This window comes from Naegleria gruberi, assembly GCF_000004985.1.
Source record: "Naegleria gruberi genomic scaffold NAEGRscaffold_67, whole genome shotgun sequence".
Lineage (NCBI taxonomy): Eukaryota > Heterolobosea > Eutetramitea > Acrasida > Naegleriidae > Naegleria > Naegleria gruberi.
In genome coordinates, this window is record NW_003163260.1 from 67,369 (window position 1) to 92,223 (window position 24,855).

Sequence of the window (24,855 nt, forward strand, 5' to 3'; positions counted from 1 at the left end):
TAAGAAAGATTAACAATATACTGTTACAGATGGTTTGGCATCAAATAAAGAAAAATTGGAATGAAAATTGATTGTAAATTATTTATTGAAGATTATTGAAAGAACATGAGTGAATTTCAATTTTGAATTATACATACGTTGAATTGAAAGAACTACGTTTATTGAAAGAGCAATGTGAAATCAATGTGAAATTAACGCTATGATAAATGGAGCTGAGAGTCATGTTACTAACTTATGCTTCATAATTATGTGTTCTTGGAATAAACTATCATTGTTGCTCCACAAGGCTTTGCATAGGTGTCATATTTAGATATTACTGATGTCAAATTCATAGAAACCTTGCTTTCAGTATCAGAAACGCTTTGCAAATTACTAGTTGGAGTTGACACATGAAACTAGAAACTGTAATATTAATGAGAAGATTTGTATGAACTTGTTGGTAAATCGGTTGAAGAATAACGATCTTACAGTATTAAATATAAATAATACCCAGACAATTAATTGAAAAGGTAAGCTGTATTTAAGGCTTATTTATTTTTATTTCAAGAACCCCTTACTGACAGAGTTCAGTAAATTTTTATAAGTGTAAGGGACCATGGTCTAGTGGTATGATTCTCGCTTTGGGTGCGAGAGGCCGTGGGAATCGATCTCCTGGGTGAGAGCCAGGTATCTTAGCCATTGGACCACACGGGTTAGACCAGTCTTTCACAAATATTTATTATTTTGGTTGTCCTTAAATAGATAAAAAGACTACAACACCACAGGTTCCCAAGTTGTCTCCAACCTCAGTACTGATGCTCGACGATGCTTAACTTCTCAAATCGGACGGGATGAGGTGTATTCATCGTGATATGGCCGTAGCCATTCATTTAATGAAAATATGGACCATAAATCTAATATCAAACGTATTGCTAACTTTGGCAATAAAACAACATAAGTAGTCAAAAATTCTATCATATCTTTTATACCATCTTAAAGATTTTCAACTATTCTAATTGCATGCACACGGCAATATTCATCATTCAGTGTTACTCATTCAATAACAGTAAATAGCACCCAAATGGATACGAATCAAGAAAAACAATCCTACTGTAATGCATGTATTCCGTTACAATAGGTAAAATATCTAATATTTCATTCTTGTCATTGTAAAATTAACTGTAATATGATTGTGATCTTGTAAGGTTGTTTTATGGGTAATAATCATGAAAAACTCCACATCTCCTATTATTGTAACCAACGTTTTATTCTCCCAGTTCCAAATCAAGAACTGTTTTATTAAGTCACTCACTTATTGACATTTAACATGTAGCAATTCAAAGAACACCAAACTCAATTCCAATTCCTCTCCATTCCATTCCTTAATAACACACCTCAATAATTTCAATTTTTTATTGTAAATCTTTGTAAACTATTGAAAGATTCTCAAGCAAGGAATCTTTCCATACTGTAATTCAAAAGTAAAAACGCGAAACAGCAAAATTTCCAAAAGCAACAACGCGAATCACTATAAACAAGTTCACTCCCTTTGTTGAATGTGTTAAAATCGCCATATTTCAAAGACCCTGGACCAAAATCAAAGGATGGTTTGTTTGGCAATTCAACCAAACGCGAAAATCATTGCATGAAATGGAATCACCTTAATGGAGAGGAGTGTAGTGATTTACTGTTGAAATTTTTGGTAATTTTTCACATGAATTGAAGGGAATGAAAGGAGTGCAGTTGAAGAATTGAAGAAAAAGCCAACAATTTTCCAAGAAATGTCAATCAGTAAAAACAATCCTTACTTTTTCAGACACCTGTGCTACCAAATTTCATTTTCACTTTTCCTTTTCATCAAGTAATTGTGCTTTCCCGCTCCAGAAACCCAATCACACCTTCAAGCCAATCCATCCTGAAAATCTAAAGAGGAAACGGAAGAAGAACTCCGATAAAAAAATGGGCGCTAAAAATAATGAGCCTTCACTTTGCTTGTCAAGACCTCATAAAAAACATCTTTTGATTTTTTTTAGCCTTTAAAAAAAATACAAATATGCAATTTAAATACGTTATTGCCGCCCTTATGGTGATGGTATGCCTCTTGGCTCCAACCATGATGGTTAAAGCTGAAAAGTCAGTTATGGGATGTGAAATCTGTGAATGGTTGGTTGCTACCGCCGAAGGTGTAGGTATTTTCTTGTAATTTTTATGATCTCTAATGATGATGCTGATGAAATATTGTTGTATTATTAATATCTTGGTGATGATGATGATTTTATTATAATGCGCAAAATATCTTCAGTTGGTTAACAAGACCAAGCCACAAATCGAACAAGAATTGTTGCAAGTCTGCTCCAAGTTGGGTCCATATGAACAACTCTGTGACCAAATGGTCTTGATGGAATTGCCAGATATTATCGATGCTATTATTGCTAAGGAACCACCAGCAATTGTCTGTGCTCAAGTTAAGATCTGTGCCAACTCTTCTGCTCCAGCTATTGCTACTGCTCCAAAGGACTCTGGTATCTGTAACATGTGTCAATTGGTTGTTACTCAAGTTGGTATGTTTTATAACCGTTAATTGTTGTTTTTGTGTATTAACTAATTAATTCTTTTAATATTTGATAATGATGAAAATAATTATCACATGATTATTCATGATTATTATCCAAACACTTGATGCGCTATTTGACGTTTTAAAAATCGATATCATTCACAATAATAGAAAACTGGGTTGAAAGCAATGATACTATCATGACTTTGGAAAAGAAGTTGGAACAAGTCTGTAATGTTATTCCAGGACAATACTCCACTCTCTGTACTTATGCTGTTGAACAATACTTGCCAACTTTCATTCACCAAGTTGAACAACAATACTCTCCATTGGTCATTTGTCAAGATGTTAGTTTGTGCTCAAAGCAAGAAGCTCCAAAGGTTGTTGCTCCACAACCAGCTGCTGCTGAATTGTGCCCAATCTGTAAGGCTGCTGTCGGTTTCTTGAAGTCCAAGATCTCCACTGTTGATGTCCCAACCATCAAGAAGCAATTGGAATTCGCTTGTACTTTCTTCCAAGTTGAAGATTGTCAACAATTGGTTGATAAGGCTGCTGATATTGCTCAAGCCATCCAAACTGAAGATGCTAATACCATCTGTTCATCTGTTGTTGATGTCTGCCCAAAGGAACAAGTTACCTTGAAGGCTCAATGGAATCCATTCAAGAAGTTCCTCGAAGCTAAGAATGCCAAGTATTGTCCAACTTGTTTGGCCATTACCCAATATTTGGAAAATGCCATCACTTCTGATGTTGCTGTTGCTGAACTCATCAAGATTGCTGACCTCGGTTGTGCCAAGTTGGGTTCTTTGGAATCTCTCTGTACCAAGTTTGTTCCTCTTGCTGTTGACGAATTGAAGAAGTCATCCTCGAAAAGGTTACCCCACAAAAGGTCTGTTCCACTTTGAAGATGTGTGATGCTGCTGATAAGATGTCTCTTGCTGCTCCAGTTATTGCTGCTAAGGTTGAAGATTCCTCAATGTGTCTTGGTTGTGAATATGTTATTGGTGTTGCTGACAACTGGTTGATTGCTAACAATACTCAACAATCTGTTGAATCCACTTTGGATATGGTCTGTAACGACTTTGTTCCATCTGTCTACAAGTCTCAATGTGTTGCTTTGGTTGCTCAATACACTCCACAACTCGTCCAACTCTTCGAAGCTAAGGTCTTTAACCCACAAACTGTCTGTAAGGCTATTGGTGTCTGTACCTCTGCTAAGAGACAAGCTATCAACAAGCAAATCCAAATGAACTAAATGTTTAGTTTTTAATTTATATTTTCATTCTATTTCTTCTTGAAGTGCATTTTACAAAATGAACAAATTGAAAAAAATATGAACAAATCTCAAGATATTCTTCATAAACAACATTCTGTGGTGGCGAATTTATTACAGAAAGCCTATCACCAGAGTAATAACAGCATTGGAGGAGGAGAATCGGAGAAGAATTGTTTTAAAAAGGTTTTAATGAATCATCATGATGAGAATTTCAAAAAGACTTGTGGAAATGATCAACAAGCAATATTTGAATTTAATTATGAATTTTATTTGGAAAGTGATGGTGTAATTAATGCAGTCTATTTTATATGGATCAAGAGGAAAGAAAATGATTCTTCATCTTTTCAATTTGACGATTGTTCATTCATTTACAATGAAAAATGTCAAGATAAAAGTGAAATGGAGCTAGTTCTTAAGGTGAACACTTTACATGATTCGTGGGCAAGGTCCAAAACAATGAATGAAGTTTCCATCATGCAATTTTTAAAGAGTGAAAACTTTCCAGTTCCTCAAATATTTGATTACGAGCTGTCGTGTGAAAATCTGCTTGGATTTGAATATATTCTCATGGAGAAGGTGAAGGGAGTTCCATTGAGACAGCTCTGCACTCGAATGGATGTTGATGAGAGGAGTTTTTGGATTGATGAGATTGGAAAATACTTGAAGGAAATTTACAAAATGAATTTTGTGATTGATTCAGTTTCTTTTGATTTATCAAATGATGAAATGGATAGGAGTGAATATATTGTAAAGGAAGTGGATAATACTGATGCAGGTAAATTGTGGCTTGGTGGAAGTTTTCACAGTTTACAAAGGAGAGGCGATGCAATTCATGTTAAAATTGGCCCCTATGTTGATAGTAAGAGAGGTCCATTTGAATCCATTGTTGATTATTGGAAATCTTTGGTAGAGTTTAGATATCCAATATTTGAAACTCTGGAAGAGGGTCGATTTGCTAAATACATTCCACTCATGAAAAAGTATGTGGATAAATATTTTGGAAATGAGTCACCTCTCAGAGAGGAGTGTAAAATGGAGAATTGCAAGTTATTCCTCTGTCATGGTGATTTATCAACAAGTAATGTCATTGTCTGTGCAGAAACGAAAACAATCAAAGCAATTATTGATTTTGAATGGGCCAAGCTCTCTGTCATTGAGGAAGACATGAGAAATATATTGGAAGATTGGTGTCTTGGATTGCACTCACTCGAAGGTCATTTAAAAACATTAATGAAAGATCAAACATCCTCATTCTACGAGAGGGTTCTCTTCCATTTCAAATTTATTGACTTGTTGAGTTGTGTGGAAAATTACAAACAATTTCACTCACCTGAACAACAAGAGAACGATGCAAAGGAATTTATTGAGATGATCATTGATGAATTGGATGAGGTATTGGAGCAAAGATTATAGAAATTTATTTATCGGTGATTTTTTGGGGCAGTCTTAGTTGGTGATGTTACTTTTCCTAACTGTGTAATTGGTGAGAGTGTTTCTGATAAATCTTCACAACTGACTCGTTTGATTGGAGCTGATTTAATTCTAGAACGCTCTCTTGCAGGTGATTTTGATTTGGAATGGGAAGTATGAGGAATTGGAGGAATGATTTTCTTAGGAGATTCAGTCTTTTCAGGCTTTTGATAGGCAAATACTTGGCTGTGATCGAGCTTGGAAAGTTCCTTTTCCATGAGATGAATTTTCTCTTCTTCCTTCCTTGCTCTCATGTCGTTCTTTTCTCTTTCTTTTTGGTAGAGAGTTTTCTTAGGTATTTCAATGACTGGGAATAAATCCATATCAGATTGATTTGATGAATTCGTTGCTGTTGTATTTGAAGAACCAGAGTCAATGAATTTTTGAGTGACAGATTTCCTCTTGGTCTTTTTCTTTTCCTTCTTTGGTGAATTGTCGATTTCTATAGGTTGTTGAACAGGTTGAGGAACCTCCTTCTTGTAGTCCTCTTCCAACTTCCTTCTCACCTTCTTTTGCTTGCTGCTCGCATCCTTTTTCTTTCTATCTGGACTCTCCAACTTTTGTGGATCTTGTGGGTCGTACTCAGTTTTCATAGAACTCAGTCCACTAAAACCATCTTCCTCAAAATCATCATCGAAATAGTTGGTTATTTCTTCATCCTCAAAATCAGAAGAATCACTATGATTACTGTTTTGTTGTTGCTTTTCTGTTACAGGTTTCAAATTGATTTCTCCATTACTGAAGGAACGTGATTGCCACATTGAATTCTTTCTTAAAAAGATGGAAATATCCTTCTGACTATTGTATCCCTTCTTTGGTTTTACAACATCCAATGGTTTCTTTTCCTTCATTTCTTGAGAGAGTTCAGTATGAATTTTTGGCCCACCATGTGGAGGCTCATCAAAACTCTCATCATACTTATGTTCTGGTTCAGGAGGGAAAGGAGAAGCAGAACCAGAGGATGGAGTGAATGCATTGATACAATCATCGTCAGATGGACTGCAAACAGCAGGTGAGCTCACTGAATCTGTTCCTTCATCATCACTCTCATCTGTTTGTAGAATCCATGGATCATTTAATAGATCATCTACTGTTGCTCTCAGATTGGGATCTCTGATAAAGCATTTGTACAAGAACTTTTTACACCCTTCAGAAACAAACTCTGGGAAGGATGGCATCTCTGTCGATGCAGCAATATGGAACATGACTGCAGCTGCTGTTGTAAATTCAGTGAATGGTGGTTTACCAGTATACATTTCAACAACTGTACAACCAATACTCCAAATATCCGCAGATCTACCATGACCAGTTTGCATGATAACTTCTGGAGCCATAAAGTGAGGAGTTCCCAGTAAACTCTTAAATTCAGTTGAGAGAGTCATGATATCTTGAATTTTCCTTGAAGCACCAAAGTCTGCCAATTTAATGGCTCCTTCCACACTCACTAGAATGTTTGCACCTTTAATATCACGATGGACAATTCTATTCTCATGCAAATATTTCAAACCTTTAAGAATTTGAGTGGTGTAGTGACGAACAACATCCTCTGACAATCTGCCATATCTTCTCAGTAAGGAGGAAACAGAACCACCTGGAACATATTCCAAGAAGATGTTAAGGGTTGTTCCTGTCACTTCTGCTCCATAATATTGTACAATATTTTCATGACAAAGTTCCTTCATCAAGTTAATTTCTCTTTGGAGACTTTCTAATTTCAATTCCAAAATGTCCTCAGGTACACTGTCGAAAGTACATTCCTTGATTGCAAAGAATTTACCATCGTCCAAATTATATCCCAAAAATACTTTTCCACTTGCTCCTGAACCAATAAAATCTCCCTTCTTGTAATTCTTGATTGTTTTTTCCTTCTTTTTAGCTGACTTGGATCCCTTTCTTGTTGAGCTAGAAGCTGTGCTAACTTTTGAGGATGGCTCGCTAGAATTTGATCTTTTGGAGGAGGCACTACTAACTTGAGAAACGAGAGTAGAACTAGTATCATTATTGGTCGTTGTTGTTGCTGTGGTGACGTTTGTTGAGACTGTCGATACTGCAGAGGAACCTGTTGATTCTTCAACTGTATTTGTGGCTTGTTTGGGAATTCTTGGACTATTGTGAGATTGGCTCGGATGTTCTTCTTTTCTTTGGATTGGAGGTAAATGTTTGTTTTGAGAAACATTAACCTTAGGTGTTGTTTCCTTTCCATATTTTGCGTCATTAACTGGCGTGTCATTGACCATGATTGCTGTTGGTGTTGGTGCTCTGGATATTTTACTCGAGTGTGATGGTGTGTTGACTTTCTTATTCTTGAAATACAAGTGATGAGATGGAGAAGGTTGAGAACTGAATGTATGAATTGACATTGGCTGTGGAGTATTCTGCTGACTATTTACATTGGCAGAACCCTTATCGGAAGAAGCTGATGGAAGAAAGAAGACGTTTGAAACTCCAGTCACCAATGAATTGTTTAAACTACTATTATTTGATGACGAAGAAAAGTTTGAACTTTGAGAATTGATCGGTGATGGTACTCTAAATGATGCTTGCTGGTTTTTAGCTGGTGAAGTGTTGAAATCGGTATGTGGTCCAACAAAATTATTAGATTGAGTAAGATCACTCTTATTGATACTAAGATTTTGTGGCCTTTTCTTTGCTAGATTAGATTGCCTATTGCTGTTGTTTCCTACAGAAAGGTGGTTACTAGAGGAAGCAGCGGCTGGATTTTTGGTAGGTGTTGATGAGAGAGAGTTTTGAGAGATAACACTGAGGTGTTTGATTGGTGAAGAAGAACCTGTGGAGGTTGGTGTATCTCTTGACTGTGTTGAGTAGCAGTGAAGAGCAACATCAATACATTTGATGGCAGAAGATTGATGAGTAAGGACATGATGAAAATGATGATAATGGTTAAATTTGTGTTCAACATTGTGATAATATTCAATACATTTAAATTTGTGCAAATATTCAGTGTTGAAGTGTTTGGGTATTAAATAGATCATTATTAAGGGTATTAAAAGTAACGAAAATTAATCAGTTAATTTGGTCCATTCATAATTTGAATCATAATATTATCAATTATAATTAATATTATTATTAATGATGAATATAATAATAATTAAATATTGTTATATTTCAAAAAACAAACCTGTTCCAAAGAATCAATACTTTCCATAATTTCATCACCCTCATAATCAGTCATGGGTGAACGTCCTACTTTATGTGGTGTTAATCCCTGCTCATCAGGCGTTAAATAGCCATTTGCATTATAATTATCCAAATCTTCAATATCTTCCTCAATATCAGTCGTTCCGGTACAACTCGTATCGACAGAATACCTCATATCATCATTACTAAACGAACCTTTCGACTTCATGCCGCCTCCTGGTATAATAACTTTCAGATTTTGTTGTTGTTGTTGTTGTTGAGGTGTTTGCAAATAGCTGGCGAGAGAGAGGCTTGATGGAACTTGTTGCTGCTTAATAAAAACTCCCCCAAAGTTTTGATTATTTTTTAGGGTAGAAGAAAAATTTTGTTGATTTCCCGCCAAAGAAGATGATGATGAAGAAGACTGTGAGGAACAACTGCTTGGAGTTTGTAGGTGGATATTCGGAGGAGGATTTGAGTAATAGTTATTATTGTTATTGCTGTTATTATTATAATTAGAGTTATTGTTGCTGTTGTTATTGAGGGAAGCTAAGGAAACGAGACTTCCTAATTGTTGCTGTTGTTGAATGTAATAATTATTTGATGATGATGATGATGAATTTATATTATTATTATTATTATTATTATTCATATTATTATTTGAAAATATTATTAGTGAGGTTGATAGTGGCTGGAGGAGTAATAAGCAATGGCAAATTATTGCCATTATTATAATTATTATTATTATAATTATTAGTGTTTCCTCCTCCGAACATCATATTGTTTGTATTATTGGAAAGGTTTGAATAATTATTGTTGGGATTTCGTTCGCCAACGAGAATTATATTATTGGTGGCATTGGTCGTGCTGGTCATGTAATTGTTGTTATTGGTTTGTATGGGAGTGAGTCTCTTTTTAAAGAGTTGAGCTCGATTGTTATTGTTCATTTCTTCTAGTTTCGACGAAAGTATTCGAAAGATGAAGATGTGTAAGTGCGTTAAAGGTGTAGTACTTCAAGAATATATTAATGGGAGATGAAGGGTGTGAGCATGTTGCAATTTTTTTTAAAGTTGTAAATGACATTTGGCGGGCTGCTTGATTTTTATTCGAAAGTTTGTGAGAATTTGTCAACCCTTGTATTTGCTAGATCTTGATTCTAAAAACATAGTAATGGTTACTTAAGAAGAAGTAGCCGATACTTTCCCTACTAAGGTTGGAGATATTCAAAGTTTCATCTACATTCTTGCATCTCAATTATGCTCATTATTCAACATTTCTCAATATTCATCTGCATATTCTGTCTCATCAAATAAATTTCCTTCACTTTCAACAGTGAATTTTCCCAATTCATGAATTGCCTGGACCATATCATACGAAATATTATTTCCTCTAATAGAAAGAACTTTCAAATTTTCCAATCCACAAAGGTCTTCAGCACCATCATCTCCAATTTCATTACTATCCATATAGAGGTGAGTTAATTGTTTCATTTGGCTAATGTGTTTGGCACCATCTGCATGTAAATAATTCACACAAAGGTTGAGACATGTGACTTTTTCCAATTGACTTATTGATTTTGCTCCTTCTTCTCTAATATTATTACTGCAACAATAGAGACATGTTAAATTGGTCAATTGGCTAATTGACTTGGCTCCTTCATTTCCAAAATCGCAACCACCAATATCAAGTTCAGTTAATTGACTCAATCCACTTATATTCTCGATTCCTTCATTTCCAATCCTGTTGGAACCTACATTAAGAATTATCAATTGTTTCATTTCTTTAAATGGAATCATTCCATTAGATGTGATTTGATTATACGAAATATTGAGGTTGGTTAATTGTTTCAACTGACATATAATTTTGGCTCCTTCATCTCCTATATTATTAAGACTGATATCAAGGTGGGTTAGTCTTGTCATGTTGCTAATAGAATGAGCTCCCTCTACACCAACACTGTTATTTTTAATATTGAGACTGGTCAACTGTTTCATTGTACTAATAGATTTGGCACCAGTTGGACCAATTTCATTATTTTCAACTCCTAATGAAGTTAATTGTTTAAATTGACTTATTTTATGAGCACTTTCATCACCGAGTTGGTTACATTCAAGAGAAAGTTCAGTCAACTGGCTCATCATTTCAAGAATGGAAAACCACCTTTCATCATTCACAATACAATATCCGAAATTAACCTTTCGGAAATTATTTAAAAATTCAGATTGGATCATTACATTCAACCTTTCCGAATCGAGTTTACTTTTAATTTCAATATCAAGTTTCGAATGGTTTTTAATAACATTTAAAAATTGTTTGGAAATTAACGATCAATTCAAGATAATAAATTTCCAATCTTGTTGATTATCCACAAAGGACAAGATTTCCCAACAAATGTCATCGGGAATTGTGGACCCCATCATATGATTTCAAATTTGTTATTTTTTTAAAAATAATAAATTCAAAAGTTCCCAAAGTTTAAAAGGAATGCTGACGGACGGGATCGAACCGGCGACCAATGGCTTATTAGACCAACGCTCTACCGACTGAGCTACGCCAGCTTCACATGGATATAAAGAAAAACATTAAGAATACACACACAACGTATATCTTTAGATTTTTATAAGGCAATGCTCACTACATAATTCAGATAAAGTAATTAAATCAATCTTTTTGAAATCCATATTATCAAAAGTAATTGTTGAATTTTGGAAATGTTTCATTAAAGCTTCATATGTTATAGTTCTTCGATTAATAATGATTTGATAATGTTCCAATAGAATAGATTGATCAATTTCTCTCGTTTCTGGATTGATAATTCTTTTCAATAATAATTCTTCATAAATCATTTCAAAGTTAATCAAATATTCGTATCTATCATTCACTTTGATATGCTCTGCAACTCTCAATTTAGAAATAAACTCTGAGAGGTTAAAACTCTTAATTATATATTCATCTTTTGATTCGTTTTGATAGCGTAAATAAATTGAAAAATCATCATTTGAAATTTCTGATTTCTTGACAACCAGACAGTTTGAAAACTTGCCTTGATCTGAACCTCCAATCAAGAATGCCCCATTTTCTTCCATCCATGTAATATCAAGTGAACAGTCACATCCAAAAGAAAAGTATTTTGCAATGTTTTCATCAATATACCAAAATTTTGAATTTTCAAACTTAACACTCAATAGATATTGTAAACATTCTGGAATAACATATTCGTTATCATTTTGAACCTTTGGAATGAAAGATGGTAATTTGCCTCCCAATTTCTCAAGTGCAAGACAAATCTCCTTGTTGAGTGGTCTTTCAATGATATTTTCCTCAATGTCGTTGTGAAATGTTGTTAAATTAAATGTATTATGATAATATTGTTGAAATACATTAGTTGAGTTATCAAAATATGAAATACCACTATATCCAAGGCCATCTTTAAATTTAAACAATAAATCATTTGTTTTCTTATCATAAACAAATACTTCTCCAAATGTTGTTGAACAAATAAAGTAGTTTCGATAGGACAGAAAGAAACCAACTTGGTCCTCAACCCAGATACTAGACCTTGTGTCATTTTTTTCATCAATAATTACAACAATATGCTCTGAAGTATAAGTACAGTTCTCATCAATAATGGACACATAAACATGGTCCTCTTTTTCATTATAGGTAATGAACGATAACAAAGGTGAGTGGTAGAAGCTATATTCTCTTAGAATTGTCCTTTTGGTTGATCCATCATTCATATCCAAAATACTAACTTTCAAGTCAGTAGAGTTACACCAAGCAGTGTACAATTCATTCTTAGATTCACAAATTGTAAAACAACAACTATTATACCCAGACAATGAAACAGTCCACACTAATGATAAATCATCGAGTCTCTTTTTCCTCAATTCCTCATCACTAAATTCATACAAATGCTCTCCAACACTGTCCACTTCAAAATAGTTATTACTATTTAGTTTAATTTTTCGAATCAAACTCGAACTCTTCATATCATAAATACGAATATGTTTTTCACCTCTACAATAAAGAAGAAGCCACTCTTTATGTGGACACACTCTTACTCGCTCCAAAGATTGATAGGGAGATAAATCTGGTACAGTAAACTCCGTAAGACAAGTCCTTGTTTGAGAAATTAATTTAATTTTGTTTCCTCCTAGTTGTTTCTTCAACATTAAACTTTCCAACCTATCATCAAATATTATTTTTACATTTTCGTCATTGTGATGATTATTTTCTTCCTTCACAATGCTGCCAAAGCAGACATCATCATGGGGAATCTTTTTCTTCTTGCGAAGTGGTTCCATTTTTTTTGGTTGTTGTTGCAGTTTAAAATTGAAAAGCGCGGGAATATTCAATATGAGGAACAATTTTTAAAAAAAAAATAAAAAAAATGGAATCACCACTGAAGAAAACCAAATTCAATCACCAGAAGTCTTGTGTTGTTCATCATGGGGAGGAGGAAGAGGCTGATCATCATACAATCATTTTATCGGATCATCTTTCGAATAATTTTTTAAAGCAACAATTAAGAGGAAAGACAATACGAAACTTTCAATTCCATATTTACTCTGAAAATAATGATTTGATGAATCCACAGTTTGATGAATTTGGGAGGGAAAATATATTTAGTGCTACGAGATGTGCGGAATTGGATTTATCATTTGTTGCTTTTCGAAATTTTAAAACTAATTCGATTGCAATATTCGAAAGGAATCAATTATTGAAGATAATTAAAATGAATGATGATTTTGAATCATTTCAAGTGGATAGTACGGGAGAATTTGCTTTCTTATTGAATTCAAAAAGTGAATTGATTAAGGTGAAACTAGACGAATCTGCAAAATCTATTTGGAAAGTAAATGGTGTTTTACAATTTTGTTTGTGTAATTCAAAGAGTGAAATATACACAGTAAGCAAGTACGATAACAAAAATGTGACAGTAAGAATTTGGGAAGATTCTAATGGAATACTGAAGCGTGAATTAGTAATTAAAGATTGCAAAAAGTTGTCTGATTTTGATTTGATAAATATGAAACGAGATGATAAGAAACGTTTACTATTTCTATTCAGAAATGATCTGAGAACAAGGTTAAACAGTAAGATCGTTTTGTATGATGAGATAAGAAATCAGTCAATTAAGATGAAAATGACTGAAATATCTATGGTAGATTTCACAAAAGAAGGCTACTTGCTTTTTTATTCAGGCGTAGATCTAGCATATATTTATGATGATAAGAGTGGACTTGTACTTTTGGAAATGTTATTGCCCTGTAGTTTCAATTCAGTTTCCTATTTTGAAACAATTTCGAATACTCTCTGCCGCTTTGGTATTTGTCCAGTAGAAAAGGATAGGATTGAAATTTTATCAAATGTTGTTAACATGCCACTTAAAGAAGAAACATGCCAATCTTTACAGAGGCTAGGATGCCAACTACCAATAAGCATTCAAGTCGATTTTGAATGGCTTGGCTTTTTCATTCCTGATTATTTACAAATGTTACTAACAACCAACTATGGAAATATGCAATTTTGGTATCAAGATGATGAGCTAGCTGCACGATTCAAATTTATCACTACTCCACATTCTCTCAATTTTGAAGATCATGTCGTTATAAGTGATTCAGATGATAACTTGACTGTGTCTGTAAAGAAATCAGACCTTTCAATTCATAATAATTTCAGTGGTGATTTTCCCATTTACTTGTCTTTTATTGATTCTAAAAAGGGAATTTCGATCAAGAGTTTTACATTATCAGAATTTATTCCAAAATTGCTAATTGTAGAATGTGGTAAAAAAGTATTATCATTTACTATTTGCTTTGCAAAGATATTTGAAGAATTATTAGAGATTGGAATAATCGATTCGAAAAGAAACATTAATCCTACCACTCTATTAGAAAGATATCAAGAAATAATTTGTAGTTCCATGCAGGAAAATATGAATATTAATTTATTGGGAGAATACTTTGGACATTCAACTATTCGTCTTGACGAAAGAATATACAAAAAGATGGATCTGATTGTATTGGCCAAATATTGTCCAAAGTATTTAAAATTATTTGGACAAATCATTTTTTGAAAGAGTACATCAAAATTATTTATTTCCTTAATTTCCTAAAAAAATGCCATCACAATACAATCAAAATCCCTTTGCTAATTATCCTAATGCTATCTTGGGGACTAGGGAAAATAATTCTCACGACGAAGAGCGCGTTAAATTAATACTTCTTGAAGGTCTTGATACAAATACTAAATTAATAAGGGAAAATAATTCATTAAGCAGAAAACTTTCTGAAGGACTGGAAGCGAAACTTACAGGAAAGAAGGTAAGAAAGGTTAAAGGAATGTTTATCAACTCGGAAAGGTTGGTTGAATATGTAAACAAACAGGTATTGTGTATGGATACATGTCATGCTTTGAATTTATTATTTGTTGGGTTGTATAGTTTGGGATTTTATATGATTTCCATATTCGAAAATGGTGTATTGAAGAGAACGATGGAAATTTCTGATCGTTTTGTTTCGTTCCAAGTAGATGAACAAGCAGAGTTTATTTATCTATTAAGCAATGGTAATTGTGGAAGGTTAACGAAAATGAAACTTGACGATACTTCAATAGTTTGGCATTTTAATAGCATTAACAGTTTTTGCTTGGCTGGTAATGAGATTTATGTTGGATTCTCATGCAAAACATACTTGACAGTCCATATATTAGATACTATCGATGGTTCACAAAAAAAGCAATTCACAGTTGATAAGGGAATGAATACATTCATCTTGAAACAAATGAAATATTATGAAAGAAAGCTCTATCTTCTATTTCACAAATGTGGAACAAGGAATATTGTTCATCACTCAAATCTTTTTATGATTGTTGATTTAATAACCGAAAAGACACAACCGATTAAGCTAGAGAAGACACTTTCGACTATTGGAATTACTACAGGAGGTCTTTTGATTTTTTTTGGTTTATGGGATGTAGACGTGTATGATATTAATAGCAGGTTGCTTCTTGGTATTAATTATTCTCAATTTCAGTCGAAATGTTTTTTGTCTGCTTGTGCCAATCACTTTGATAAACATTCGAATAGATACTACATTCATCAATTTGAAGAGCAAAAGAATCAAAAAGATGAAATTATTCAAATTAGTTCAAGCATAGTATCTGAACAATTGGAAATAAGTATGAATGTTGTAGATGCGCCACTGAATTCTAAAATATGGCAAGCAATTGAAAAATTGGGAGGTCAATTACCACAATATATTCCACAAGATAAGATTAGTTACAGAAATTTAAACTTTGAAGATTCACAATATTCCATCTATCCAGACTGTTTAGAATATTTATTAAGGGTTGATTTTGGACAAGTTGGCTTTTGGTATAAAGATAAAGAAATTACCAAGAATTTCACATTTGAAAAGGAAGCTTATGTAGATTGGGTACGAAAGAAAAGAGATAATGAACTTTTTTTTGCTACACCATTCTTTCACAATCAAGGAATGTTTCTTTATGTAAAGAAAGAAGAGCTTTCTAATAATGATGATTTTCCAGTACATCTCCTCTATCAGACTAACGATGAAAATAACCAACATGAAGAAAAGGTAATGAGTTTGCTTGAATTCCTTTCAAGATTGAGTCTTGCTGAACATGTCATTTTAAATACTGGTTTCGAATATTTCATCAACTTTGAAATGATTTGTAAGGAATTATTGGAAAAGAACATAATTGATCCAGAAACAAGACAATTAGATATCGAATATTTAATCAAAAATTTTGAGGGAGCTAATATGTATTTGAAAATTTATTTCAACAATTCAAAATTCCGTTTTGGAAATTCCATTTATGAAAAGCTTTTTTTGATTCTAACAGCAAACGATTGTTCAAAAAATTGCCTTATTGAAATGGAATCAGAAGTTGATTCAGATGATGATGATGAATATTGTATTTTGTAAACATTGTTCAATCATTAATAGAACTTTAAAGTTAAATATTAAAATCTTCCATTTTGAGGAAATTTTAAAAATTGCAATTTTAAAAAAAATGTGTGATGACGATAAATTATTTATATGACAATTTTGCTTTTAGATGATAAATTTATTTCCAATATATGTAACCTCAAAGGAAATTATTCGTAAAATTACTACATAATCTATATTTTAATTTTTTAATATTAAAGGAGGCTGAATACGGGTGATGATGCAAAGCCTTTGGTTCGGAATACAACAAAGGATGACGAAATCATGTTAATCACAATAATATAATTGCTATTATGGAAGCTCGACCGAATTATTCAACCTTTAAACTGTAGATGTTTTGTAAATATTATCTATTTGTACAAAGGGTTGTACGGACATGGATTTCCACACCTCCGTAATTGCAATCCAAAAGTTCTTGATGACATGAACTACTGCTGCTGCTAACACACTATGTTGTGATGACTTTTGATGAGATACTGTGTATGAATCTGCTCCTTCTAAATTGGTTTTTTGATGGTCAACCAATTACTCAATCTACATACTCTTTTGGCAATTGAATTATCGACAAACACAATGCTACAAAATCATGATACAATAAGAGAATCTCCATTGTTCATGACTCTTAGCACTTAATATTGTGTTTGGAAGGATGAGTTAATCAAGACACAGTTGACTAGGGGCGAAAAATACTTAATATTGGACTGGACATGCCATTTCAAACGATTCTTTTGACACTTTTCAAAATGGTAAAAGCGTTGCTTTTGAACATGAATTGTGGACTCCATCACTTTAAAAAAATGAAATCAGTTCTATCGTTTGAGCTTGGACTCTTACTGCTGATATTGGCATGTTTGATGAACTCTCAGTTTGTCAACACTCAAGCTATCAAATCTCGCATTGTTTCAACATTGATGAATAAGAAGGATGTGAATCGTCCACAAGATTTAATTGAAATGGGGCAAGTGTATGCAACTACATTTCGTAAAGGAAGTAATGGAGAAGAAGATTCTTTGTTGTTTATTGATTCAGGAAATTTGAAAATGTATGGATTGGTCAGCAAGAATTTCACAACTCTCTATTCATCTATTTATTACGTATCTTTTCAAATGCCTTTGAATCCATTGAACAACGACGAATTGGTATTCCATCATAACGCTCAATTGTTAAAGTTGAATATCAAAACTTTGACAACTGAAAGATTGGCAGGTACAGGTGTATTTGGTTACAATGGAGACAATATCAACGCTACATCCGCCCTCATTCAACCAGTTCAAGCCATTAATTACAATTCAAATAATGAGTTGGTCTTTGCAGGTAAGTTTTCATGTTAGAAATTGTTTTTGATTCACACAACAACAGACAGTTATAGAATCAGAAAAATTCTATTGAATGGTACCATTGTAACCATTGCTGGTCTTTCAACAGCATGTGATGGAGTGACTAGTGTTTTAAGCAATATTCCAGCAACATCAGCTTCTATTTGTTCTGTAACATCAATCCTTTTTGTGAAATTTGCAGGTTATCCAGAAGAGTGGCTCTATTTCAGAGATCAAGTTGGTGTGAAACGTATTGATCCAACCACTGGAGTATTATCCATTGTTTTTGTGTACTCTTCCTACTATGCCTTTTATTTGAATCCTGTTCAATCTGACAGATCTAGGTTGATTCCAGATGATTTATGGCTTGGATATGGCTCGTATGCTGTTGAAATATTGAAAAATAATGGCCTTGGTCAGGTTATTATTGGTGGGGGTCAAAATCAGACCTTTTTAGTGGCAGACGCAAAGTCTGTTTCCTTGTCCACAATAACAAGTTTTGCCTACGATCAAGAAAAGAACGAATTGTACATTGGTACTTATGGATCGGTTGTTAAATATGTTAGATCAGATAGAACTATTAGACATATTGTTGGTTGTGCATCAAGTAATTGCTTGTTGAGAGGAGTCAATATTGATGCTCAATATGCTAGTATGTCTTCCGCTAAACCAAGTGTATTTTTTGATAATGGTCAATTGTACTTAGCAGATAGCATAATCATTAAGGGTATTGATTTGAAGAGTAGATTAATCAAGAATTATATTTCCCATGAATGTAAGTAGATGAGAAATCTTCATGTTCTAACAATATTATTTCAGCTATGGATTCTATCAATTACATGACCTACAAGAATGGTTTAATCTATTTACATGAGGGTTCTTACTCATCCACCTTGTTGAAATTTAATCAAACTTCTTCAGTTGTGGCTAAAATTGCTGGATATTATTATTACTCAGAAGGTGGTTTAGCAATGAGTAATTCTGTCGATTCACTTTCCTCCTTTTCCTTCAACTCAAAGAATGAGATTATCATGTCAATTGGCGATCAAATTAAGACTATCAGAAATGATAGAATATACACAATTGTACCAAGCTCTTCATATTATGCATCTGCAGACAATGCATCATTCGCAGAGGCAAGACTTTATGGACCTTCTCAATTAATTTCTCATCCAACAAGGGATAATGAAATGTATTTCATGGAAACAAGCAGAAATATCATTAGAAAGATGGATTTTACAACTAGTAGAGTATTGACTGTTGCTGGTAAAAGTAATGGATTTGCAGGAGATGGATATTTGGCCACCGAGAGTGCCATTAAAGTTAACTGTTTTACTATGGATGAATACGGAAATATTTACTTTACTGATGGTGCCAAATTGAGAAAGATTGACCAATCAGATTCTAGAATTTCCACATTAACTTCGTCTACTTCGGGCTACAGTTCAGATGGTACTGATCTATCGTCTCTTTCGCTCTCAGCATCTAGCTGTGTCCTCTCTGTCAAGAATAATGTCATTTATTTTGTTGAGGATAAATCTGTTAGAAAGATTCATCCAACATGTGAAAGTGGTTACATTCTTAATACCAACAGCAATGGATGTGTTGCTTGTCCTTCAGGATTGACCAACGATGAATATTTTTATGAATGTGTTCCTCAATGCTTTGGAAAGATCAATCCAAATGCTTGCTCCAAGAACGGTAAATGTACATCTAACAATGTCTGTACATGTAATCTAGGATGGACAGGAGCTGAATGTTCTCAGACTACCTGCTTTGGAATTACCAACTCTGATTCTAATGTTTGCTCAGGAAGAGGTTCATGTCAAGGATTAGACACATGTAAATGTTTGGATGGTTTCAGAGGAAGAAATTGTGAATTTACAGCTTGGAAAGATGGTGATGTGACTGTTCAAACAGATCAGGATGAATATGTGTATCGTAGTACAGAGCCAATGGTCTATGTCAAATTCAATACTACTTATTCGAGATCAGTTACATTGAAAATGGAACAGAGATCATCTTATTATAACATAATTAGAAGTACGATTTATAAGAATTTGACAGCTGCCGAGTTGACCACTGTTTATTCTCAAAAATTCATTAATTTCAACCTCCAATATGGTCACATATTTGACGTTACAGTATTTGACGCTGAGACTGGTGTGCAATTATCAAACCCAGCTTCCAAAGATGTCAGTGTTATTACTTGTGCCACTTGTCAAGTTGCCAATCTAATTCCTCAATATTTACAAATGGCCTACAACAATACTAGACCAAATCCTGGAGATACAGTCAGTGTTAAGATTAGCATGTTGCAATATTTCTATTATGTGTATACATTTGATATCACCGTTACGTTTAACAATGTCACCTATTACAAGCAAGCTATTTCAACAGTGGGTCAAGAAGTTACAATTTATATCCCTCCAGTTTTCGAAAATGGTACCTTTAGAACCTATGTTTCAGTATATGGCCAACCATATTACAAAAATTCAACCTATTTGATGCTTAGTGCTTCTACTAGTGAACTGGCAGTTTACAATCAAACTCTATTTGTTGAGGACAGTTGGATTAGTTCTAGTTTCAGTGTTGATAAGATCCCTTACAAGAGTACCTACACTACTAGTACATTGGATATGAAAATTGCTCATATTGACTTCACATCTCTATTTAAATACAAGCAATTGACTGCCAATGTGAGCATATTCTTGATTGATGAATTTGGAAATAGAAAAAATCAAATCTATGCTAATTCTCTTCAATTCTTGGGCAGTAATCCAGTTCTGTCAATTCAAGTTCCAAAAACCGCTTTCAGCATTCGTTCTGATTGGACTTTGGATGGATTTATTACCATTCTCAATAATGGAACAATAGTTTCGAATGTGAAAAAGACAATCAAACCAATTACTTTTTATTGTCCGTCCTCTTACTTTGGACCTCAATGTGATTTGACAATTTGCAACGGAGTTTATTCCAATTCTACAAATGTTTGCTCTGGAAATGGTATTTGTTCTTATTCCTATTGTTATTGTAATCAAAATTACAAGGGATCAAATTGTGAAATGCCAGCATTGAAATCCTCTTCTGTCATTACAAAACTCGATGCACCTTACAAAGTCAAAGGTTCACTTACATTATCCAACTTGACAATTGCTATTAATGCAAGTGATTCTGAATTCTTCTCCTATTATAGAAACAAATCGTTGATTTGCTATGTCTATGCTCAATCAACAACCTCAAATTATATTGGATATATTACATTGGACAAAACTAATGATTTTACTGTTTCCGTTAAACTTCCAGATACATTACTCCTTGGAACCTATACATTCAGACTCAACATTCAATCAAGTAGTGTAATAATCTTGGACACTGGCTCTTTTTATTATTCAACCATTTCGTATACAGTTGGTTCTCAACCGTTACCTCCTGCAGTGGTGAGCAACAATAACCAACCAAGCAAACCAAAAGTTTCGACTAATGGACCTAACAGAGAAACTACATTGAGTGAGGGTACACCTAACTCAGTAATGATTGGAATTAACTTGTGGATTTTACTCGTATTGACATTCTTAATAAATTATTAACTGTAATGTTTTCTTTATTTAAACAGATGAAATGATTCAAAAACAGCTGATCTTGTTGTGGCGAGGTATTTCCTGTTAGGCCTAGTTGAATTGTGTGATGTGCAAATTACTAAATTTCCTAAATATTACCTCAACAAACACGCTTAAAAAAATGAAACGAAATCCACATCCAAACCGTGACCGTTTTGAGGAAGAACCATTATCAAAGTCAATGTACCAGCCTCCTCAACAAGAAACAATTCATTCCGAAAAGAGTGAAACAGAAGAAGAATATACAATTAGAAAATTTAATGAAAATTTTCATAATTTTGAGCTTGAGTCTATTGTTGGCGCTCAAGTAAAGTTTGTTAAGGCTGGTGCCTCCTCTGCTCTTTATTATTTTGTTAGCAAACCAAATGAATTGTTTCAGGTTAATAATTTCCCAGAATTGAACGCATTTGCCTCCCAATGTGCCGAACATTACCAAGGAGGTATTATTAAGTGTTTTTATCATGTTTTTATAACTGGATTCGTGAGAACAGGAAAGACAACCACGGCTCGATATCTTTTCCCCTATCTCCATTCTATTCATTGCTGTAGGAGATTTAATTACATTGGCTATGAGGTTCAATATCTTGATATACAAGATTTTCCAAAGCACGAACAAGAAGAAGAATATTATTACGCTAATAGAATTATTAGAAGCTTTGTTGGTGAAGGAGCAACTGTAGTAGACTGTATGCAAGATTCAACTCAATACAATCCCATCACTGAGTATTTGGAAAAAAGAAGCGATAAGATGGTATACTTTGTCTTGGACGAAATTCAACTATTATCTCCGACCACTTTGAACTATCTCAAGAAGGTATTTAAATCACCTACTCTAAAGAGTTCTTCAAATTTCCTTAGTATTTGGACAGGAAGTACCCAATCACTTCTATTCAGAAAGTTGAGAGAAGTACTTCCATATGGATTCTCATTTTCGGATAATGAGATGACCTACAACATTCCACACTCGAGTGCAACTGCAAATTTAAGGGAGGTTGCCATATTCCAAAACTACATTATGAAAAGAAAATTTGTCGACACACAAGTTCTAAGAACCATCAAGGATTCATTAGAGGTGCACCACTGCAGTTATGTTGACCAAATTATTTCTCAACGCAAAACCAAGACTCTCCAACAATCCATTTCTCATCTCATTCAACAAATCTTCTCCATTTATGATAGAGATATTGGCAATATTGTTAAAGGACTAACGAGAGAGGAAGCTTGGATAATAATCAAAACCAAAGCTGTTCCAGCCTATATAACGAGTATAGCTCTGTGTGGCTCTGGGATTACTGATGGTTCTATGTTTGTAAAATTCAACCGAGAGACCCAAAAGTATGAGCTTAGAGACTCATTGCTCTGTTCTTATATCATGTTTAGATGGGATAGTCTTTGTAGCTCAATGAGAGCTGCTGATGTTGAGTATCATTTTCACTTATTGTTACCATTCCAATTTTTGGGTGAGTCCATCAATTTAATTGAATCATCACTCATTGAAACTCTTGGAATGGCTGATCATGATCACAAACAGTTTGCTGCGGTACTTAATAATGGATTAATTGACAATTCTATTCAAAACAAAATTGAAATAATAGAGGATGAGGAAAAACTTGTCAAAACAATCATCAAGGCAATCAGACATATTTCAAGTCAATCTTCTGATTGTAAAACCCTCTATCAAGAAATTGTAAAATATTGGTGCAACAATGAACCAAGAAATTTCATCAGAATTGCTGAGAAAATCAGGGAAGTGGTTGTTATTACAAACTGGAACCATGAATCAAAATTTGTAAAATATTAAAAAGCAAAATGTTCCACACAAGTTCAATAGTTTACAAAAAACATCAAAAAAAATGCCACAACAAGAAATCTTCTCCTCTCTCCCGCTCGCTCTTATTCTCCGACTTGAACGAGCAGAGCCTAAACTTGCCAAGTTTATTCTCTCATGTGATGACAATTTTTCTAGTCAATTATTGGAACACCGTAGAAAATATAAACCCTCTCATGTAGTTCTCCTATTAAAATATCATCATCGTCATGAGTATAGTTATGGAGGAGTGGCCATTTTGGAGTTGAATAGAATTGGAGTTGAATTAAAATGTAAAAGTAATGAAACAAACAAGATGGATGATCAAGGAAGATTGATTAGAATTAATGATGAAAATGGAAAGCCACTTGGATTGTTTGCTGATGAGGGAAGTGTGAATGAAACTCATCAAGTGGTGATTAGTGAGTGGAATGATAGGGAAATGATTTTTTCACAATCGATGGATTTGAAGGAAAGAAAATTTTTGAAATTCAAGTTGAATCAGAAAAAGGTGGAAGAATCGTTTGTGGAAAGGGTTCATGTTGAAGTTTCTCATCAACTTTCGCATAGCCTTTATCGTGCTGATCATCCATTGAATGTTCCTGTAATTGGTAAAGCTCAGAATGTTCTTTTAACACATCTGGCATTTGATAGATTTTCTCAAAAGAGTAATTTAGCAATTTTCAACATTGAAAAGAATGAAAATCATTCATTGAAAATTAGTCAAAAATTCTCCACCGAGGAAGACACCCACGCTTTCTATATTGCCCTCATGGAGAGTAATCTAGGTCAGAAATATATTCTAAAATATGCCTTTCAAAAACCTTCCTATTCATCCATTGGTTATGTGAGTTTGAATAACACCAAAAAGTTCTCATATACTCCAATACGAGTGGATGGTTTTGAGGGAATATTTCAGAAGAATACCTGCAAGATGAGCCAAATTTTGTGTCATACTCAATTGAGTGAAGGAAAGTATCTATTCATGACATATTCGAAATCATCCAAAAGAATCAGTTCTGATTTCCAACATTATTTCACAAATGAAATTGTTTGGATATTAGTAGATGTCAATGAGAAGAGAACCAAAAGAGTTTATCCAAGAGTTTATAACATTGCAGCCAATACAACAACAGGTCACGAAAGAACATTTCTAAATCAGTCGAATCAAGACGAAACCAGCTTTCAAACAGTGCAAAAGAAGAAGAGAGGTGGAAAAATTCAAAAGAAATTCCACACTGATGAAGAACATTTATATTTGGACGGTGATTTGAATGGTGGCTATTCAGATTCTTCTCTTTTAAAGAAAATTAATGGAATTACAAATTCTTCAATTGACCAAACATCCACATCCGTCATGATTCCAATCTTGAAAGAAGATATCACCAATAATGATGTAACCATGAGAGCGTTTAGACCATTTTTCAGTAATCCAGATATTTTCCAAGTATTAGTTTTCTTTTCCAAGGTTGTGGAAGATGGTGTTGATTTCAATCCTCATTTTGGTAAAATGTTTAGTTACTTCTTCCAGTTCAAGAATGAAACTAAGGTAAAGGTAAGAAAGGTTGGAAGAAGATTCTCAGATGTTAATATTATCACATGCTCAACAAGCAAAGTAGGAACAGCTGGTGGTAGTAATAGACAGTTTAGTAAAGTGTTGGCCTTTCAATGAGTAAACTTAATTGTAATAGTTTCGAATAAAAAGTTACCAATCTT

General features: G+C 33.7%; 10 protein-coding genes and 1 non-coding gene across 11 annotated transcripts in view; 7 read left to right on the forward strand and 4 right to left on the reverse strand.

Moving 5' to 3' along the window:
* NAEGRDRAFT_74118 (uncharacterized protein) overlaps positions 1–812 on the forward strand; it is a gene marked incomplete at both ends in the record, with an annotated part of 2,337 nt that extends 1,525 nt beyond the window's left edge. The window contains one exon of the mRNA XM_002670757.1: positions 742–812. Coding sequence (XP_002670803.1) covers positions 742–812 — 71 coding nt within the window. The remainder of the gene's footprint in view (positions 1–741) is intronic.
* A 1,209-nt stretch (positions 813–2,021) lies between these two features.
* NAEGRDRAFT_81712 (uncharacterized protein) lies at positions 2,022–3,788 on the forward strand (the record flags this gene model as incomplete). The annotated part of the gene is made up of 4 exons (XM_002670758.1): positions 2,022–2,164; positions 2,282–2,540; positions 2,705–3,352; positions 3,394–3,788. The coding sequence occupies exons 1-4, from the start codon at positions 2,033–2,035 to the stop codon at positions 3,786–3,788; spliced, it is 1,434 nt and encodes a 477-aa protein (XP_002670804.1). The 5' UTR covers positions 2,022–2,032.
* A 1,442-nt stretch (positions 3,789–5,230) lies between these two features.
* On the reverse strand, positions 5,231–8,646 carry NAEGRDRAFT_53261 (uncharacterized protein; the record flags this gene model as incomplete). The annotated part of the gene is made up of 2 exons (XM_002670808.1): positions 5,231–8,092; positions 8,419–8,646. 2 exons carry the CDS (start codon positions 8,644–8,646, stop codon positions 5,231–5,233), a joined length of 3,090 nt encoding a protein of 1,029 aa, XP_002670854.1.
* A 1,048-nt stretch (positions 8,647–9,694) lies between these two features.
* On the reverse strand, positions 9,695–10,555 carry NAEGRDRAFT_53262 (uncharacterized protein; the record flags this gene model as incomplete). Its single annotated transcript, XM_002670809.1, has 1 exon — positions 9,695–10,555. One exon carries the CDS (start codon positions 10,553–10,555, stop codon positions 9,695–9,697), a length of 861 nt encoding a protein of 286 aa, XP_002670855.1.
* Positions 10,556–10,902: 347 nt separating this feature from the next.
* Positions 10,903–10,975, reverse strand: NAEGRDRAFT_t688. Its single transcript has one exon. It is a non-coding gene; the product is annotated as a tRNA-Ile (tRNA).
* Positions 10,976–11,026: 51 nt separating this feature from the next.
* Positions 11,027–12,724, reverse strand: NAEGRDRAFT_74123 (uncharacterized protein; the record flags this gene model as incomplete). Its single annotated transcript, XM_002670810.1, has 1 exon — positions 11,027–12,724. One exon carries the CDS (start codon positions 12,722–12,724, stop codon positions 11,027–11,029), a length of 1,698 nt encoding a protein of 565 aa, XP_002670856.1.
* A 431-nt stretch (positions 12,725–13,155) lies between these two features.
* NAEGRDRAFT_74124 (uncharacterized protein) lies at positions 13,156–14,499 on the forward strand (the record flags this gene model as incomplete). Its single annotated transcript, XM_002670759.1, has 1 exon — positions 13,156–14,499. One exon carries the CDS (start codon positions 13,156–13,158, stop codon positions 14,497–14,499), a length of 1,344 nt encoding a protein of 447 aa, XP_002670805.1.
* Positions 14,500–14,764: 265 nt separating this feature from the next.
* On the forward strand, positions 14,765–16,372 carry NAEGRDRAFT_74125 (uncharacterized protein; the record flags this gene model as incomplete). The annotated part of the gene is made up of 1 exon (XM_002670760.1): positions 14,765–16,372. The coding sequence occupies one exon, from the start codon at positions 14,765–14,767 to the stop codon at positions 16,370–16,372; it is 1,608 nt and encodes a 535-aa protein (XP_002670806.1).
* An 821-nt stretch (positions 16,373–17,193) lies between these two features.
* Positions 17,194–21,322, forward strand: NAEGRDRAFT_81713 (uncharacterized protein; the record flags this gene model as incomplete). The annotated part of the gene is made up of 3 exons (XM_002670761.1): positions 17,194–17,710; positions 17,756–18,454; positions 18,496–21,322. The coding sequence occupies 3 exons, from the start codon at positions 17,194–17,196 to the stop codon at positions 21,300–21,302; spliced, it is 4,023 nt and encodes a 1,340-aa protein (XP_002670807.1). The 3' UTR covers positions 21,303–21,322.
* A 131-nt stretch (positions 21,323–21,453) lies between these two features.
* NAEGRDRAFT_74127 (uncharacterized protein) lies at positions 21,454–23,133 on the forward strand (the record flags this gene model as incomplete). Its single annotated transcript, XM_002670762.1, has 1 exon — positions 21,454–23,133. The coding sequence occupies one exon, from the start codon at positions 21,454–21,456 to the stop codon at positions 23,131–23,133; it is 1,680 nt and encodes a 559-aa protein (XP_002670808.1).
* A 322-nt stretch (positions 23,134–23,455) lies between these two features.
* Positions 23,456–24,811, forward strand: NAEGRDRAFT_53266 (uncharacterized protein; the record flags this gene model as incomplete). Its single annotated transcript, XM_002670763.1, has 1 exon — positions 23,456–24,811. The coding sequence occupies one exon, from the start codon at positions 23,456–23,458 to the stop codon at positions 24,809–24,811; it is 1,356 nt and encodes a 451-aa protein (XP_002670809.1).
* Positions 24,812–24,855: the final 44 nt, after the last annotated feature.